Below are 17,060 nucleotides of genomic sequence, written 5' to 3'. Positions count from 1 at the left end.
TTGTGTCTGTTGTTGGGGGAGCTGAGGGGTAACACAACCGGACTGGGCTGGAGGTGCCTGGGCAGTGTTTGGGAGGTGCCATTGCCCTGGGGAAAAACAACAAGTTGCAAGGGGCTGTTGTCAAAGGAGAGGGGTTACGAGAGAGCCGAGCCCCTACCCAGCCCTGCTGTTACACTGGGATAGCTGGGGGTGCTGGGGGCTCCTTCCCATCCCTATTTCCCTGGCTTTCACACGATGGCAGCAGAGGCGAGGGAACATCGACAGCCGCGGGAGCCGGGCTGAGCGGGGGTTTGCTCCTGGCACGGCTGCCCTCGCTGCCGTCCCACCCCGCGGTGCCCTCGGTGCCCTGGCACCCTCCCTGCCCGCGCTGCCCATCCTGCTGGTGCTGCTCTCGCTGCCCCAGCCTGCCCCGCACTCCGATCAGCCCTGGCTCCTCCTCCGGCCGCCCCGTGACGGTCCCAGGGGTGCCGCTACCTGCCCAACCTGCGCTGCGACACCCGGTCCCACCCCTTGGGCGCCGCGCTGTCGCCTGCTCGGCCTCTCGCCGCTGTCCCGGACCCTCCGCTCCCCGGAGCCGCTCGGCCCCGCTCGCTCCCCGGCACAGAGGAGCCTCGGTGGCTCCGTCTCCTCCCTCGGCGCCCCGGGAGCCCGGCCCGCCCCGCGGGCTGCTCGGGCTCGGCAGCGGCACGGAGGAAACCCGGGGCCCTGCGAGGGCAGGCGGCGGCCGGGGCGACATGGGCAGCGCCGAGGAGGACTACAACTTCGTCTTCAAGGGTGAGTCCTGCGCTCCGTGCCAGCCCTCCCCTTCCCCAAAAGGAGTGGAGCAGAAATCCAGGGGCTGCGGGGAGGCAACGAGGGTGCCCGTTCCCCAGGGTGGCTGTGTCCTGAGCTGGCACGTTTTTGGTTGTCCCCGCAGCTGTGATGGGCACCGGGAGCTACGGAAGGTGAGGGGACTGGGGGCCAGGCACGGTCCGCTGACAGCAGTGAGGCCAGCCAGGGCTGGTGAGCAGCAGCAAGGTCCACAGAGACCCGGGGAGACCCTCACTCACCCCAAGGCTGAAGGCGTGCAGTGCCAGGCGAATTGCTGTTACGGGATAGTGGGGCTGTGAAAGCTGGGGCTGAGTGTGTGAGACAAATGCCACGACATCCTGTGACCCCCGAGAGCAGTGGGCATTGAAAAGTCACTTGCTGCGGTGACCTGGGCAGTGGCACAGCAGAGGACCTGGGGGTCAAAGCTGAGCTGGAGAAATGGGGGCGCAGCCTCACGCCTCCCATGCTGAGCTCCTTGGGCCCGCCTGGTCTTTGCCAGGTACTATTGGCTGGACTCTGCTGGAGCTCAGTGCTCCCTTTGGGCAAGTGGAGACAGACAGGCTCTGGTGTGCCACCTGTCCTGGGTGCCCACTGCAGCAGGGTGACCCAGGGCTCACCGACTTCCTTGCCCTGCTCCTGCTGCCCAGAGGCCGGTAGCCCTGAGCCCCCTGACCAGCTCTGGGGTTACACCAGCACTAGGGAGCACAGCTGGGCTGAAGGAGTGCCCACACCAGGGGTTAAACCCACACAGCTGCCCAGCCTCTGCAGCCAGTCTGGGGTCACCGGACAGCAGCGAGCGATGCCAATGCAACCAGTGCTGGTAGCTGGGGCAGTCCAGTGGGATTTCTCCTTCCTTCCACAGTTGTCCTGATCGGGGAGTCTGGGGTGGGAAAAACAAACCTGCTCTCTCGTTTTACCCGCAACGAGTTCAACCACGACAGCCGCACCACCATCGGCGTGGAGTTCTCCACGCGCACAATCCTGGTGGGAGACGCCGTGGTGAAGGCTCAGATCTGGGACACGGCCGGGCTGGAGCGCTACCGCGCCATCACCTCCGCGTAAGGATGGGAGGCCTCAAATCCCTGCCTCTCCTGGGGCTTGGGTTCAGCCCCATGGGTGAGGGTGCTGGGGGGAGCTGGAGCATGGAATAATAGTAGGGTTCTGTCACAGGTATTACCGGGGGGCTGTGGGTGCCCTGGTGGTGTTTGATATCACCAAGCACCAGACATACGATGTGGTGGACCGCTGGCTGAAGGAGCTCTATGACCATGCCGAGGCCAGCATCGTTGTCATGCTGGTGGGGAACAAGACTGACCTTGCACAGGCTCGAGAGGTGCCCATGGAAGAGGCAAAAATGTTTGCAGGTACAGGCTGGCACCCCGCCACAGGGCTGGGGGCTTAATAACCTCTCCAACAACATGGACCTGCACCAGTGCAGGTACTTGAACATCTCTAAAGGTGCTCCAGAGTGGAGGCATGTCCTCATCTCAGGGATCTCCTCTCCTTGCAGACAACAACGGGTTGCTGTTTGTCGAGACCTCGGCGCTGGACTCCACCAACGTTGAGGAAGCATTTGAGACCATCCTGAAGGGTACAGGCACTGGAGCTGTAATTCAGCAGCTCCAGGGCATTGCAGGGTCCCTTTCCCAGGGATGCAGGGCTGGGCAGATGATGTGCAGCACTTCTCTCCCTGCTCCACTTGAGCTATTTGGGGCTAGTTTCATGAGGTCTTTTGGTGTTGTCTTTCTGGCTGCTTTGGTTTTCAGCCTTTGGTGCTGGGCGTTTCACTTCCCACACCCGAAGCTTTGTTCTCACGGCCCCTGGGCATCCCTGAAGCCCCGGGGGCTGCTTCTGCCCCGTAATCTCCAGTCTCCTTCCTGTTGTCTTGGGCTCATGACTTGGTGTCTCCAGCATCCTGCCAAACCAGCTGTGGGGGCCTGGGGGGCCAGGGACGGAGTCCAAGAGCAGCTCTCCAGGAATGGCAGCCAGCAGTGTCCGGGCAGCGAGGTGTGCCATGCTGTGCTGAGCCATGCCAAGCCATGCGGTGCTGTTCCGTGCCATGCTGTGCAGTGCTGCGCTGACCCAGCCTGGCCCAGTGAGCTGCCAGCCCCAGCACAGGGTGAAGCACTAATCCCAGGTTGGGCAAGAGGAAATGGGCCAAGCACAGGGTGTTCCCCAAGCGCCGCAGGGATGCACGCCTTGTCCCTTGTCAGCCCTCGAGTCACCCCTGTGCTGCGTAGAGCAAAGGAGAGCCACCAGCACTGAGCAGTGGGGGCTGCAGGCTTGAAGCTGTCCCTGCATCCTCGGGGGGCCTTGGCTGACACATGGAATCCCTGGCACTTCTTTTGCAGAAATCTTCTACAAAGTGCAGAAGCAGAAGCAGAGGAGCAGCCAAAGCAACACGGTGTCACTTGCAAGTGAGAGCCCTGCGAGCACAGCCCCAGCACAGGCAGAGAGGCGCCCGTGCTGCGTGCCCCTCTGAACCTGCTGGGCACCCCGGGAAGTCCCCAGGGGACCCCACAATGCCAGGACACACCAGTGGCCACCAGCACAGGCTGGTGTCACCCCGCCTGCAGTGCCACCCCTGTCCTGGTGCGGTGGGGACCAGCAGCCTGGACAGGGGCCAAATTCTGCCATAAACAGTGAGAAGCACCAGTTCCAGGAGCTCTTCTCTCTCTTGTTTCATTTTTGCTGGGCCCTGATTAGCATCACCACTGTCACGACAGCACCCTAACAGCCCTCTGGACCTGCAGGGCAAAATGACCAGGACACCCCTGAAGCACCTCTGGGGAGGAAGCCAGTAGGTTCTGGGCAGGATCATGCCAGCAACAGGAGCCTCTCTGATTCCCTCTGGCCCTGGGGTGCTGCTGTAGGGCCACCCTGTGCCTGCACTGAGGATGAGGCTGACCAACAGGTGTCTGTCCCACCAGGGACTGCTCTGGGGTGTGAAGTGGCAGCACTCAGCCCTTGGCTGTCCCAGCAGGGCCCGGTGCCATGGGGCCGGGAGCAGCTCTGTGTCCAGCACGGGCGTGACACAATCATTAAAGGACTTGTGAAATGCAGGTTTACTGAGCTGGAATTCCTGCGTGTTTGTGGTCAACGCCCTGGGTCCCCACCTTCATAATGTGCTGAGAATCACGGCCTCCGAAGCAGCCCAGCTGGATGCCACGGCTCCCCTGTGCCCCCTCCTACCCCGGTGCCAAGGCCCCCCTGCACTCCCTCCCACCCTGGAGCCAGGCTCGTCCTGTGCCCCCTCCCACCCTAAAGCCGTGCTCGCCCTGTGCCCCCTCCCCATGCAGCCTTCCCCAGTTTAGTTCCCCTGCTTGAACTTTATCACTTCCAGCGATGACGCGGCCTCTGCCGGCTCTGAAACCCCTGGAAGCGGGGTGATCCCGCTGGATTCTCCGCGTCTGCGCTCGCTTTCCCTGTGCCCCACGCCGGACGTGCCAGCCCAGCTCCGTGTCACGCCCACGGCTCTGTGTGGGACGCGCTGTCCCCATCCGGGGCACCCTCGGGTGGCGGCCCGTCCCTGCCCCCCTTACCTGGCCCAGGTGAGCGCACCTGGGTGTGACGGGCAGCCCCGGGCGCCAATGGGTGCGGAGCAGGAAGGGCCGTGGCACCAATGGGTGCCGGGGGACAGGGACAGCCCCTGCCCGGGCTGGGCAGGGCCCGGAAATCCCAGCTGGATTTCCCAGTGGGAGCGGGGCTGCGGTGCCGGGCGAGATGCGGGGCAAGGACGATGAGTACGATTATCTCTTCAAAGGTGGGTCTGCTGCCCGGTGCCAGCCTGGCAGCGCTGGCTCCGGCAGCACCCCCGGCGTGGCACTGGCATCTGGGGCTCGTACTGGGATGGAGCACGCAATTCCCAGTTCGCGGGACGGGAGCGGGGCTTGCTGTGCTGGAAGGGGCGCTGGGGCTGCTCTGATGGTTTGTGGTCCCCGTTCTCGTTACAGCCGCTCTAGACTCTGCGGGAAGGAGCGCAGCGCCCTGCAGGGTGGCTGTGCCCACGGCAGGGTGCTGGGGAAGGCTGGTCCGTGGGACTCTGTGCGTGCCGTGTTGGGCCCTGAGCACCCGTGGGTGCTCTGCTCTGCGGCACTGGGTGAAGGGAGCCCGTCTGAGAGCTGAGTAACCTCCCCCAGGAGAGAAAGCCATGCTGCTGCCCAGCTGCAGTGGAGGGAGAGCATCCAGGGATCCAGGCTGGTCCTTGCTGCTGCTGGTCATGCTCTGACCTCACTGCTGGGCCCGGTGCGGGACAGGGACGGGCTCTTGGAGACTCAGCGTTGGCATTTCTGGAGCCCAGCATCCCCATGAAGCAGCCCCATCCCTGTGCGTGCCAGGCTTCCCTGCAGGCTGGCCAAAGCAGGTGCTGGGGAAGCAAAGGGGCATCTTGGCAATGCCACAGCCTCCTGAGCCATAAAATCCAGGGTGTGAGCTCACCGGTGGGTGGCTGTGAGTCAGCCTACCCACACGGGCCTGCCCGCAAGGCCCCGAGTAATTCTAGCCACCGACACGACGTAATTCCAGCCAGCCATGTGCTGGTGGCCCCTGGCTCCTTGCACACCTCCCCTGGCTGCTGCCCAGGAAAATCCTCCTCCCTGGAGTTCCTCTGGTGTGGGGGAAACTCTGATGATGCTGAGTGGTGCCTTGAGTAGGATGCCCAGGCAGGAGCTCTCCCAGCTGCCTTGTTCTGCACTTCCCACCCGGTGCTGTGCCAGCTGCGTGGCTCTGAGGGGGCTTCAGCTCATAGTCCTCCTGTGTCTGACCATCCCCTGTCATTCTACAGGAGCCAGGGCTGGGAGCAGTTCAGCACAGGATTTCATTCCCCTCCTGGGTCTCACGGTGGTCTCTGGAGTGTTTAAAAAATAGAACTCAGTTTTCAATGCAAGGGCAGCTGATGCCTCCAAAGCAGGAGCAAAGTCGAAGGGGAATGCAGGTCAGGGGCATGGAGCTGCTCCCAGGGTGCAGCAGCTGTGAGCCCAGCCTCCCCCGTGAGGAAAGGGAGATTGTCACAGCAGGAAGCAGCATTATCCGAGTTCCACTGAAGTGGGAGCACCAGTTGTGGCAGAGCACAATGCACGTTCCAGCTGTGCAAGGCCCCTGGGCTGGAGGGGCTCAGGATGGCTGAGGAGCAGCTCTGGGCATGGCTGCTCCTCAGACCCTTCCTTGGAGCCCTGTGTGGGGCTCCAGGCTGTTTCCTACACTGAGATGTGGTGTGCTGAGGATGTTTGGAGGCAGTGAGGACAAAACGTGTCAAGTGCTTTTGTGCCTGGGGTGGGGGGTGCTGCTCCAGCTCCTGGAGCCACTCAAGCTCAGGGACAGGAGGCTCATCACCCCCACAGGCTGCAGCACCCTCCCTGCATCCCTGGCGTGGTGCAAAGCCCTTGGAGCCTGCCGTGGAACATGGCACTGCCAGGGTGAGGATGGTGGCAGTTGAGCTGGGGAAGCAGCAATTTCCTGTTGGTAAAAAACCGAGCTCACATCAAAACTTCGGAGCTGGGGAAGTGATCACGAACCCGGCCTGCATTTCCTACTGCCTTGTCCAGGGTAGTCCAGGCTGCTGTGGTCCTCTCAGAGCTCCCTGCAGTGGGCAGCAGCTGAGGAGTCTCCCCAGCAGCTGGGCAAAGGGGGGATTCTGCCCCTCTTTGGTGAGACCCCCCCTGCAGAGCTGCCTCCAGCTCAGGGACCCCCAGCACAGGAAAGGTGTGCAGCTCCTCAAAGAAATCAAGGAGGCCACGGAGATGCTCCAAGGGCTGGAGCCAGGCTGGGAGAGCTGGGGATGCTCAGGCTGCAGAAGAAAAGGCTCTGGGGAAACCTCAGAGCCCCTTCCAGTGCCTAAAGGGCTCCAAGGGAGTGAAGAGGGACTTTGGAAAAGGGGGAATGGCTTCTCCCTGTCAGAGGGCAGGGTTAGATGGGATATTGGGAAGGAATTGCTCCCTGTGAGGGTGGGGAGGCCCTAGCACAGGTACCCAGAGAAGCTGTGGCTGCCCCTGGATCCCTGGAAGAGTTCAAGGCCAGGTGGGACAAGGCTTGGAGCAACCTGGGACAGTGGAAGGGGGTTGGGGTGAGATGGGCTTTACGGTCCCATCCACCCAGACCATTGTGTGAAGCTGTGGAGGAGCTGCCCTTCTCTCAGCTGCTGGCTGTGCTGACACAGTGATTGCTCCCCGTGCTCTGGAGCCTTCCAGCTTCCCTCAGTGATCCCAGAGATCTGTCCCATCCCTGCTGGGCCTCCTGGCGCCAGGCTGCTTGGTGGCTGCCCTGCTCTGAGGGTTTTGTAGCAGGGTGGCTGCACTGTCGGAGGCTTTGCACCATGCAGGGGAGCCATGTCTACGAGCTGGAGCTGGTGGGAAGGAGTTATCCAGGACGTGGAGCAACATCCTTGCAGGGTGGTGGCTGCTGAGCCTCGGCTGAGTGTGGCAGTGTCTTGCTGAGGCTCCTGCAGCGTGTGGCATCCCAGTGGCCCCTTGCTGGTGCTGCTGTTCCTGTGTCCTGCCCACCGTGGTCACTGGTGGTGTTGTCCAAACCTGGTGGGGACACATGTCCCACGGGTGGGTGAAGTGTCCGAGTACAGCCGGGGAATGAATAGGATTGGCAGTGAAGGAATTAAAAATAACTTAAAAAATAAAACCAAAAACCTGTTGAGTCATAAACTCAACAAACTTGACTGGGGAGGTGTGTGATAAAGCTCCCCAGAGCTTGTTTCACCAGGTTTTACAGGAACCATCCAGATCTGGGACAGGCACAAAATGCATTTAACCCACACCCAGGGACTTCCCTGCTCATGGGCTGGACCAGCAGCCGCAGAGGAGGATGCTTCCTTTCAAACCATGTCCTCCAGTGTGCCCACAGGGCTGGAGGGCACACAGGGTTGTCAAGAGGTGCCCCAGCTCTGCCTGGCCTCTGGCCTGGCTCTCCCTGCATGGGTCCTGACCCTGGTTTTCTGCCCATTTTGGGTATATCAATGCATGTGGTGCTTTCCCATCCCCAGGGATAAAGACTTCTGCTAACTTCCTGGTGATGGCAGGGATTTTCTCAAGGGGTATTCACGGTCAGTGATGCTGCTGGGAGGAGGGGAGGCAGCTGGCCCTGCTCTGCTTCACCCCTCACCTGCCAGCTCCTCCTGGATGAGACAGAGGTGGGGTCTGGGCAGGTGGGGAGGCTCCCATCCCTGCCAGGCTGTGGGGTGGGTGCCTTTCCTGGTGGCTGGGGGAGCTGACGCTGTGTTTGTGCCCACCAGTCGTGCTCATTGGGGACTCAGGGGTGGGCAAGAGCAACCTGCTCTCACGCTTCACCCGCAACGAGTTCAACCTGGAGAGCAAGAGTACCATCGGCGTGGAGTTCGCCACGAGGAGCATCCAGGTGGACAACAAGACGGTGAAGGCTCAGATCTGGGACACGGCCGGGCAGGAGCGGTACCGCGCCATCACCTCCGCGTGAGTTCCCTTGCTGCCAAGGCCTGCCTTGCCCGGGGCCCTGCTGTGACCCTGTCCCCTCCTGTCCCCCAGCTACTACCGAGGGGCAGTGGGAGCTCTGCTGGTCTATGACATCGCCAAGTACCTGACGTACGAGAACGCAGAGCGCTGGCTGAAGGAGCTGCAGGACCACGCTGATGCCAACATTGTCATCATGCTGGTGGGCAACAAGAGTGACCTGCGGCACCTGCGGGCTGTGCCCACCGACGAGGCCAGGAGCTTCGCAGGTATCTCCCCCATCCTGGCCAGGCCCTCCCCATCTGCCTGGAGCTCATGGCGCCCACCTGAGCTCACTCTGTTCTTGTAGAGAAGAATGGGCTGTCCTTCCTTGAGACGTCTGCCCTGGATTCCACCAATGTGGAGACAGCCTTCCACAACATCCTCTCGGGTAAGGGGCAGCCAGGAAAGGGAGGGACAGGAGGAGAGATGGCTTTGGACACTGTGTCCCCTCAGGACACCCCTGGGGGCCTGGCTGTCCTGGGTGGGATCTGGGTTGGAATCCTGCTCCCCTGGATGGGGAGAGGTGAGCATTTGCCCCGCTGGAGCCGTGTGTTTGTGGAGGGAGCAGATCCCCCACTGAAACACTTACCTAAAGAACGTTTTCACTTCCCCTCTCTCTGCTGGCAGAGATCTACCGCATCGTGTCCCAGAGGCAGATCACGGGCCAGGCGGAGTCGGAGTTTGGCCCCGCCACCACCATTGAACCCATCCAGGTGCTGCCCACGCAGCAGGAGGGCCGGCAGGCACCCTGCTGCCAGAACATCTGAGCCCCTGGGGTGCCCCCAGCGTGACCCCCCAGCTGCCAGCACATGGTGGCACCCTGTGTCCCCCCAGCCTGCACCTCTGCCCGCCGCAGCTCTCCGAGCAGTGCAGCGAGCTCTGGCTGCTCTTGCGTGTGCCAGCATCCTGCCCGTGTGCTGCTCTGCCTGTCTTTATGTAGGACAACAAAACCGGGGGAGGCAGAGCATCAGGGGGCCTCCCCTCTCCCCCCGAGGCTGGGGGCTTGCCATCCCCCGTGTCCCTGCTCCCTTTGGCCCTGCAGGCACAGTTGCTGGGTGACTGGGTGGCACTGAACGAGCCCGAACGTGGCGAGTCCCTGTTGGGTGACGCCCTGTGTGCAGCCCTGTGGCATGGGTGTGAGGGGGACACTGGGTGCCTCCTTCTCCCACCCGGTGAAACCAGCAGGGATGTGGCTGGTGGTGCCCAGCCCTGTCCCTGCAGCACCTCTGGGTGCCGCTGGGGCCATCCAGGGAGGGGTGTGGGGGTGACACTGGTTTTGTGTTGTGACCCCCTCCCTGTGGCATGACCCCAGCAAAGGGCAAAGCTGTGACTCTGCCATGGAAAGAGATGGGAGCAGGGGCTGGGCCTTTGGGAAGCCCTGAGGAGGGGACAAGGGGGCAGCAGGGATTTGGGGGCTGAGGGCAGGGATGAGGTGCTGAGGGCAGACACATGGTCCCTCTGCACAGCTCCCTGTGCGGGAGCCGGTGGCAGCACTGGGGACCCCCTCCAGGTCCCCCTGGCGTAGCTCAGCCCTTCCCTGCTCGAGTGTTTGGCCACTGTGGCTGGTGGCCCAGCCTGGGACATGCCACCACTGGATGGAGTGCCTGCTGCAGCAGCAGGGTGACAGTGGCCTTGTCCCCTGCCTGGGGGACAGCAGCCACCTCCCAAGGTGGGCATCACCCAGGGTACCAGGACAGACTGTGCTGAGCCCGTGCTGCTGTCGGGGTGATTGGCAGCCATCAGTCAAGAGGGGTGCAGGTGGGAAGGCTTGAATTGACCCAGTACTGGGAGTGTGGCCTCTGTTGTGTGGGGTTTTGGGGGATCTCTCTCTCCACAGCTGCCCCCAGACTCTGCATCTCACTTGGTTGTCCCAGTAGGACCTGGGCCATGGTTCCCCTTGGGGCATGATTTGTTGATAGAACAGAAATTGAGGCAAAATCCCCAAATAAAGCTGCTGTTGAAGCCTTTCCTCTCTCTGCCAGATCTCTCCTTGAGGCAAGAGCAGTGCCAGTCCCACATGGGGCAGCTGGGAAGCATCCACAGGCAATGAAGGGTGAGGAGGAGGAGGAGGGCTGTAACCTGGGCAAGGGGGTGTCCTGCTGGGAGGCCAGAGGGGAAAGCTTGAAATTCAGGATTAGAACAGATGGGATCCTGCTGCTGGCCCGGGGCAGGGCAGGGATGCACAAATGGGGTGCAGAAGCAGCCACACCATATGGGTGCCCCTTTTTATCCACCCACTGCAGCCACCCCAGCCCTGCAGCACCTCAACCTTGGCTCCAGCCCCTTGGCACTGTGTCCTACACCGAGGCAGCCCCATCCCTGAGCTGGCCAGACCCATTCTCTGTAATGCCCTGGGTCTGACTGCAGCTGGGTCTGTCCCCAGGTGAATGGTGGCCCCTGCCCCACAGGCTGCACTTCACCCCCTGCCCACCTCAGCTGGAAAAGCCCTGGAAACGTGCAGGAGCTGCCAAGCACCACCTCCTCCCACACCATCTGCCCACAGCAAAACACGGTGCCAAGAGGTGATGTCAGCCCCACCGGCTGGGGAGGTGGGCACAGGGGGATGGATGCTGCTCCACAAAGGGCCAGGGCTGAGCCAAGTGTCCCTCGGGCCTCACTGCCATTGGATATGCCATCACCAGTTCATTCAGACTCATGGAGGCGCTTTGGGGCTCGGCAACTCAGCTTTGTTCCAGGCTTTCCAGTTTGTGGATGTTTTCTGCTGGGATGAAGAAGTGGGAAGGGTGAAATGTGGCACAGGGTGGCTCACACCCGTGGGACCCGCTGGCCCCAGCTCCGGGAGAAGCAGCTGCCTCAGGAGGCTCATCAGCCCACAGGTGCTTTAATGAGCCCCAGAAGTGCTGCCAAAAGCAGGTGAGCAGTGGGAGACGCAGGAGGGGTGGCAGAGGGAGGTCCAGCCCCACTGCCCTGGAACTCAGCCCAGCAGGGCCTTGTTCTCAACCACTGCTCCTGCCCCTTCCTAAAGTATGAAGAGACACAAATCAAGAGCAGAAACCAAGTTTCTTAAGTAATAATACTTTAATAAAATTAAGTTCTTAATGTAATTTAGCACATTTAATACATTAACCCTTTCCCTTCTTTGTTTTCTACAAGTTGTGCAACATCATTATTTTAATTTTATTTTATTTTAATTTTTTTTTTCCTTCTCCCATTATACTATATGCCTCAAAACTCAGACAACAAGCCTAACTCTACTTCTATGTTCGGTTATATCTCTCTCTCAGGCCTTTATTTTTGTGTAACGCCAGAGAGATGAAAATACCTGGATGGAACATGTGATCGGTTTCCAATAGTAACAATCCCGACTACAGGTTTCCTATGATGTTAAAAGAGGAAAAAAAAAAAAAAAAAAAACGAACACAAATAATAGGAAATGGACTTTCAATGGAAGGGCCACAGAGTCGGGCGACTCCGTGGCAGCTGGCTCAGCACGAGGTGGGAGAAGCGCGGGCAGGACAGCGCCCGGAGCGAGGGAGGGCGGATCACACCAACCTGGCATCACTCAGCAGGAGGAAGCCAGGGTGATGCTGTGCCAGCAAAGCCACCACGGGCTGGGCTGGGGAGGGCCGTGCTGCCCTGCCCACCAGCCAGGGTGATGCTGTGCCAGCAAAGCCACCGCGGGCTGGGCTGGGGAGGGCCGTGCTGCCCTGCCCACCAGCCAGGGTGATGCTGTGCCAGCAAAGCCACCGCGGGCTGGGCTGGGGAGGGCTGCTGCTGCAGGGAGCCCAGCCTGGGGCTCGTTTCAGCAGCTCTCAGGTGGGAAATGCCACTGAGCTGCTCTGCCACAGTCCCAGCCGGAGCCTGGGTGTCTGATACCAGGGCAGAGCCAGAGGAAGTCCTCTGCAGCAGCAGAGGGCTGCTCTGGGCATCCCTGGGGATTTCCTTGGCTTGCCGGGGGCTGAGATCGGAGCCGGCTCTGCAGCGCTGCCAGCCCTCGTGCCCACTGCCTTTCATGTTTGCTTAACACTGCTTTCTAACCCGGGAGCAAATCCCATACTGCAGAACAGGATCCAGCCCCTGGTCTTTTCCCCCCCCTTTTTTTTTATGATTATCTTGAACAGAATTCATAAAGAAAAAGGAAAAAAGAATGCTGATGGTTTCACAGATAAGCAAAACAGCCTGTGACCACGTCTTGTGTCCCAGCTGCTGGGAGCCAAGAGCAGATCTCAAAGGCCACACCACACTGCTGCATCTCACCGCTCCGTTTCTCTGCAAGTTGTTTCAAAAGCATCATCATCAGCCCAGAAAGCACATCCTGCTGTCAGTAACCCGGTGCCACCATTGGAGGGGGACTTCATTTTCGCACAGACAGTAGTGGAACTACTCCAGATTTTACATTAGTGTCACTTTACTGGGGGTGACTTTCAATTTGCTCCATTAGCAGCCCTGAAGCGATGCTGGAGCAGATCCAGCAGGGAGGGATGCTGCAGCCTGCCAGGGCTGCAGTGACTCCAGATTCCAGCAGGGTAACCCACTGGAACAGGGGAGCCACAGGGGAGGGAGGCGGGAGCTGCCCAACCTCTGCTGTCTCCTGCTGGCACGGCACAGGCAAACCGAAGTCTGCCTAGCACAATTCCAGCTGCATTTTTCACTGGGTTCTGACAGCAGAACATGACTTCAAGTTCCTACAGGATGTGAAAACCCCACACTAAAACACAGAGATTGCTCCCTAACATCCTAGACAGGGTTTTGGAAGAACCAGCCCACGCTGGCTCTGCTGCCACCAAGGACACCTTGCTGGGGCTCGGATGGGTACACAGGTGACGATAAAGTGCATCCACCTCCAGTCCAGGGCACCACTGTACAATGTCCACCACTGACGCTTCTTCAAGTATCAAATAAACAAAATGAGGTAAAACAAAACTGAAAGAGCAAACAGGCCGCCTCGCCGCCCCGGCAGGGGAGGACCAGGCTTGATTCACCGAGCATGAACCCCCCTGGAAGGGCAGGAGACATCGTGCCCTGCTTCCCGAAACGCCCCAGCACGCCAGGAGGGTCCCGGGGAGGGATCTCAGATTCACAGTGCTATTTATATGCAGAAACCGAATGAGAACTGTCTTCATTCCTGTCCTGACCTATTGCATGGCTTTGCTGAGTGATGAATGCTGGTAGAGGCTGCCCCAGCCCCCCGAGGCAGGCAGGGAGCAAGGGGCGGCCCCCGTGCTTCTGGAAGGCATCGGTGTGGATGCTCCCAAGCTGCAGGAGATCCGTGGGTTTGCTACAGCTGAGCCACAACTCAGAGGAGAGGAGCAAAGGCTAAACCCAGAGGGAAGCAACTTCCAAGGGTGTTTTCTTTGCGGCACTCGGCTTTGCTAATGACAACGTTGCCTCTTGGGTGTTTCCTTCTGAGTTCTCTCCTTTAAGCAGAGATTTTGGTGCAGTGAAAAGCATCACCAGAACTCTGGAGAAAAGTGCTGGCCTCTCTCTGGAACGAGTGGAGCAGCTGGCAGGGGCATGGGCCATGCCCTGCCCCAGTGCTGGTGCCAGGGCTGTGCCGCCCTGCCCTGCAGCGCTCAGAGTGGCTCTGCCATCGCGGCACCCCTGCCTGCTGCCAGCTCCAGGAGGCCTCGCTCGTGCTCTCGGCGCTGCAGGGACTCAGGATCCATCCACAGCCACCATGCTGTGCTGGCTAAGAACAGCCTTCGGCCTCCCCCGTGCTTCTGCAGCCCAAACCCGGGGGCGTGCCACGCGTGTCACTGTCCCGCGAGCAGGACAGCGCCAGGGCAGCTGCCAGGAAGCAAAGCTGTGGGATCAGGGATGCCCTCTGGGGCCAGCAGAGGCTTTTCCAGACATCTCACCCGCAGCTCCACTGCTCAAAGCTGATGTTTGGAGGCCGAACAAAGAAACACCCAACAAACCAAATCTCCTGGAAGATGCCACGCGCTAAACAAGCGAGCTCACCTGGAGGTGCACAGCACGTCCCGGTGCAACGCCACCGGGGTGAGAGAGAACCAAGGAAAAGAAAGAAAACAAAGAGGGAACAAACCAACCCTAATGCCCTGGCACTGCCCAGTGCAAGGGCAGAGCCTCCGCCTGGCACCTCGCTGCCCTCGAGCTCTGTCTGTCACCTTACAGAGGGGAGATCACCCAATCTTCCTTTCCTTCTCCTGCCCACCTGGGATGGTCCCACCTGCCCATCCCAGGATCTTCCCACACCTTTGGTGCTTGGAGAAGTTCAAAAACCAAGAACAGCCCAAGGAAAGTAACAGCAACTTGGAACATTTTTCTGCAATTTCCTGCTCCAAGCCCAAGGCTAGAAGTCAGAATAAGGCAAAAAATTAATGGCCTAAAACTTCCTTATTTTGTTCCATGACTAGCCAAATCTGTCTATTTTTATTAAAAAAGCAACATAAACCCCCAAACGTATCTTTTTAAAAAAATACATATTATTAGATCCCTTTTTTTTTTGTCTTTTTTTTTCCCCTCTATAAAAATAACTTCAGGACTTTGATTGACAGAAGGTACCAGCTGGTGGTTGTTATTTTGTTAGGCTTTCGGTCATTTATTTGTTTGCTTCAGAAAAATAGTACCAAAAAAAGATAGAATTCCTGGGGAAGTTAACAATGATCGTGTTCACAAGTTTATTTTACATTCTGCTCTGTCTGGGATCACTTGGATCTACTATAGATTAAACAATATGGATAGCATCTACTATTTGAACTAGTTAATTTTTTTTAATCTTTACTCTAGGATTATATGAAATAAATTTGAGTGTTTATTATTATTAACATTTTTTTAATACCCATCAACGCAAACTTTTTTTTTTTTTCTCATTTTTGGTTAAAAACAAACAAACAGAAAACAAATTATTTAAAAATGTTTCTTTGAAAGGCAACAGAGCAGAAACATCACCCCGTCATCCTGCTGCTTTGGGAGGGGGAGCAGGGCAGGGGCTGGATTCGGGGTGTGAGGGGGACAGACGTCCCCCACTCCCCAGCCCACGGGGAGGTCGTGGCTGCTCAGCAAATCCCTCGAGCAGCCCTGGGACAGGATCCTGTGAAACACCTCAGGATGTGCTGGAGCCATGCTGAAGTGCTTTCCCGGATCCACAGAAGCTCAGAACCCAGCCAGGGGCACTCTGCCGTGGGTGCCCAGCAGGAGCTGTGCCCACAGGGCCTTGGGGAGCAGCTGGGGTGACCTGTTCCCACCTAGCACGGGCTGGAGCTGGCTGGGAGCTCTGTGTAAGCTCAGCCCCCGCCTGGCCAAAGCACCATGGCAAGGGCACGGCCCTGGTGTGGCACAAAGGAATGACCATGGATGTTCTCAAGATCCTGGCCTGAAAACTGGCACCAAACCCTGCTGTCCCTGCAACCCGCCCAGCACAGGAAGAGACGGAGCCAAAGCCTAAAGGAGGCACCAGGGACCACCCAGAGCCCCCAGGAGCGCGGCCGGTCTGTGCCAGCAGCGAGCATCAGTCCTGCCCGGCCAGGCTGTGGAAAGCACCATGGATCCTGCAAGCAGATCAAGGCCAAAGCTCCTCTGGCTCCCCGGGATGGGATCAGCCTGGCAGTGCTGCCAACAAGGAGGAGGAGGAGGGCAGGGAGCGGGGCAGTGCCAGCTCTGCCCTGCGAGCCCGCGGCTCTCGGGCAGCCCCTGTCCCAGGGAGCCACAGCAGGAGGAGAATCTGGTCCCCAGGCGAGTCGGGTCGGGTCAGGGATGCCCAGGGATGCTCAGGTGCCCAGGGATGCCCAGGAAGGGCTGTGCCACAGCTCCCTCTGTGCCACAGCAGGGCCGGGGCTCGCCAGGGCCAGCGCGGGGTGATGCTGCCCAAAGACTGCCCCAGAGCCAGCCCCGAGCCAAAATCCACCCAGACCTCGACCCTTTCCAAGGGGATTCCCAGATGGAGCAGCCACAGCATGGGGGCACAGTCTTGGGTTTATAGTGGTTTTTCTCTTCTACTTCTCTGTTTTTAATTACCTTTTTTTATCTTTTTTTTTTGTTTAAATACATCCAACTGTGTTAATTTCTTATTTGCGGAAAGGGCTATCTGCACCATAACTATCACCTTTACATACACACACGCACACACGAAAAATGAAACATATATTAAAAACACTTTTTAAGCAATACTCTGGATACAAATGTATTTTTTAACCTACATATATTCTAAACCTTCTAAACTTTTAAGGATCACTTTATCATAAAATAAAATATCCTTTTTTCTTATAATAAATTACCTAATAAAAAGTATTTTTATTAGCCCAGTTCCTTGCTACATTTACATGTAATAAATGCATTTATTAAAATAGAATATTAAATTATAAAGAAATGTTCTAATTTTAAAATCTTAATCTTTTTTTCCCTCCTCTCTCTCTCTTTAAAAAACACCAGGAAATGCATCAAAATAAACCCTTCAAACACCAAACAAAACAGGTTGGAGTATTTTGATTTCAGAGGTTAACAATATTAACAGTCTGAGCCTTTGTATGTATGAAGATTATTATTTTTTTAAGAAAGAAAGAAAAGAGAAAAAAATAATAGATATCCCTCCAGCTGAAAAATACTTTTGCAAATGGGAGCTAGGACAAGATATTTTTATAGTATCTCCTCATTAACTATAAATCCAATTTTGGTTCTTTTTTCTTTCTTTTGTTATGCATTATAATACACACTATTCTCTATATAATTTATGTCGATGAGGATGACATCACAGCATGATATTACTTTATCCCTCCGTTTCCCTTGGTTACGTTTTGTCACCCGCTCCCCAGCACCGTCCCCTGTCCAGCAGTCGCTGTCCCCGCCGTGGCAGCTCAC

General features: G+C 58.1%; 2 protein-coding genes across 2 annotated transcripts; both read left to right on the top strand.

The window, feature by feature from the left end:
• Positions 1-619: 619 nt before the first annotated feature.
• On the top strand, positions 620-3,872 carry RAB25 (RAB25, member RAS oncogene family). The gene is made up of 5 exons (XM_021532206.3): positions 620-774; positions 1,673-1,868; positions 1,981-2,174; positions 2,321-2,401; positions 3,162-3,872. Exons 1-5 carry the CDS (start codon positions 735-737, stop codon positions 3,290-3,292), a joined length of 642 nt encoding a protein of 213 aa, XP_021387881.1. The 5' UTR covers positions 620-734; the 3' UTR covers positions 3,293-3,872.
• A 3,475-nt stretch (positions 3,873-7,347) lies between these two features.
• LOC110471567 (ras-related protein Rab-11A-like) lies at positions 7,348-9,049 on the top strand. The gene is made up of 5 exons (XM_077789378.1): positions 7,348-7,369; positions 8,048-8,243; positions 8,316-8,509; positions 8,590-8,670; positions 8,910-9,049. The coding sequence occupies exons 1-5, from the start codon at positions 7,348-7,350 to the stop codon at positions 9,047-9,049; spliced, it is 633 nt and encodes a 210-aa protein (XP_077645504.1).
• Positions 9,050-17,060: the final 8,011 nt, after the last annotated feature.

This window comes from Lonchura striata, chromosome 33 (genome assembly GCF_046129695.1).
Source record: "Lonchura striata isolate bLonStr1 chromosome 33, bLonStr1.mat, whole genome shotgun sequence".
Classification (NCBI taxonomy): domain Eukaryota; kingdom Metazoa; phylum Chordata; class Aves; order Passeriformes; family Estrildidae; genus Lonchura; species Lonchura striata.
Note: the sequence above shows the minus strand (reverse complement) of the source record. Positions and strands in the feature narration are given on the sequence as shown.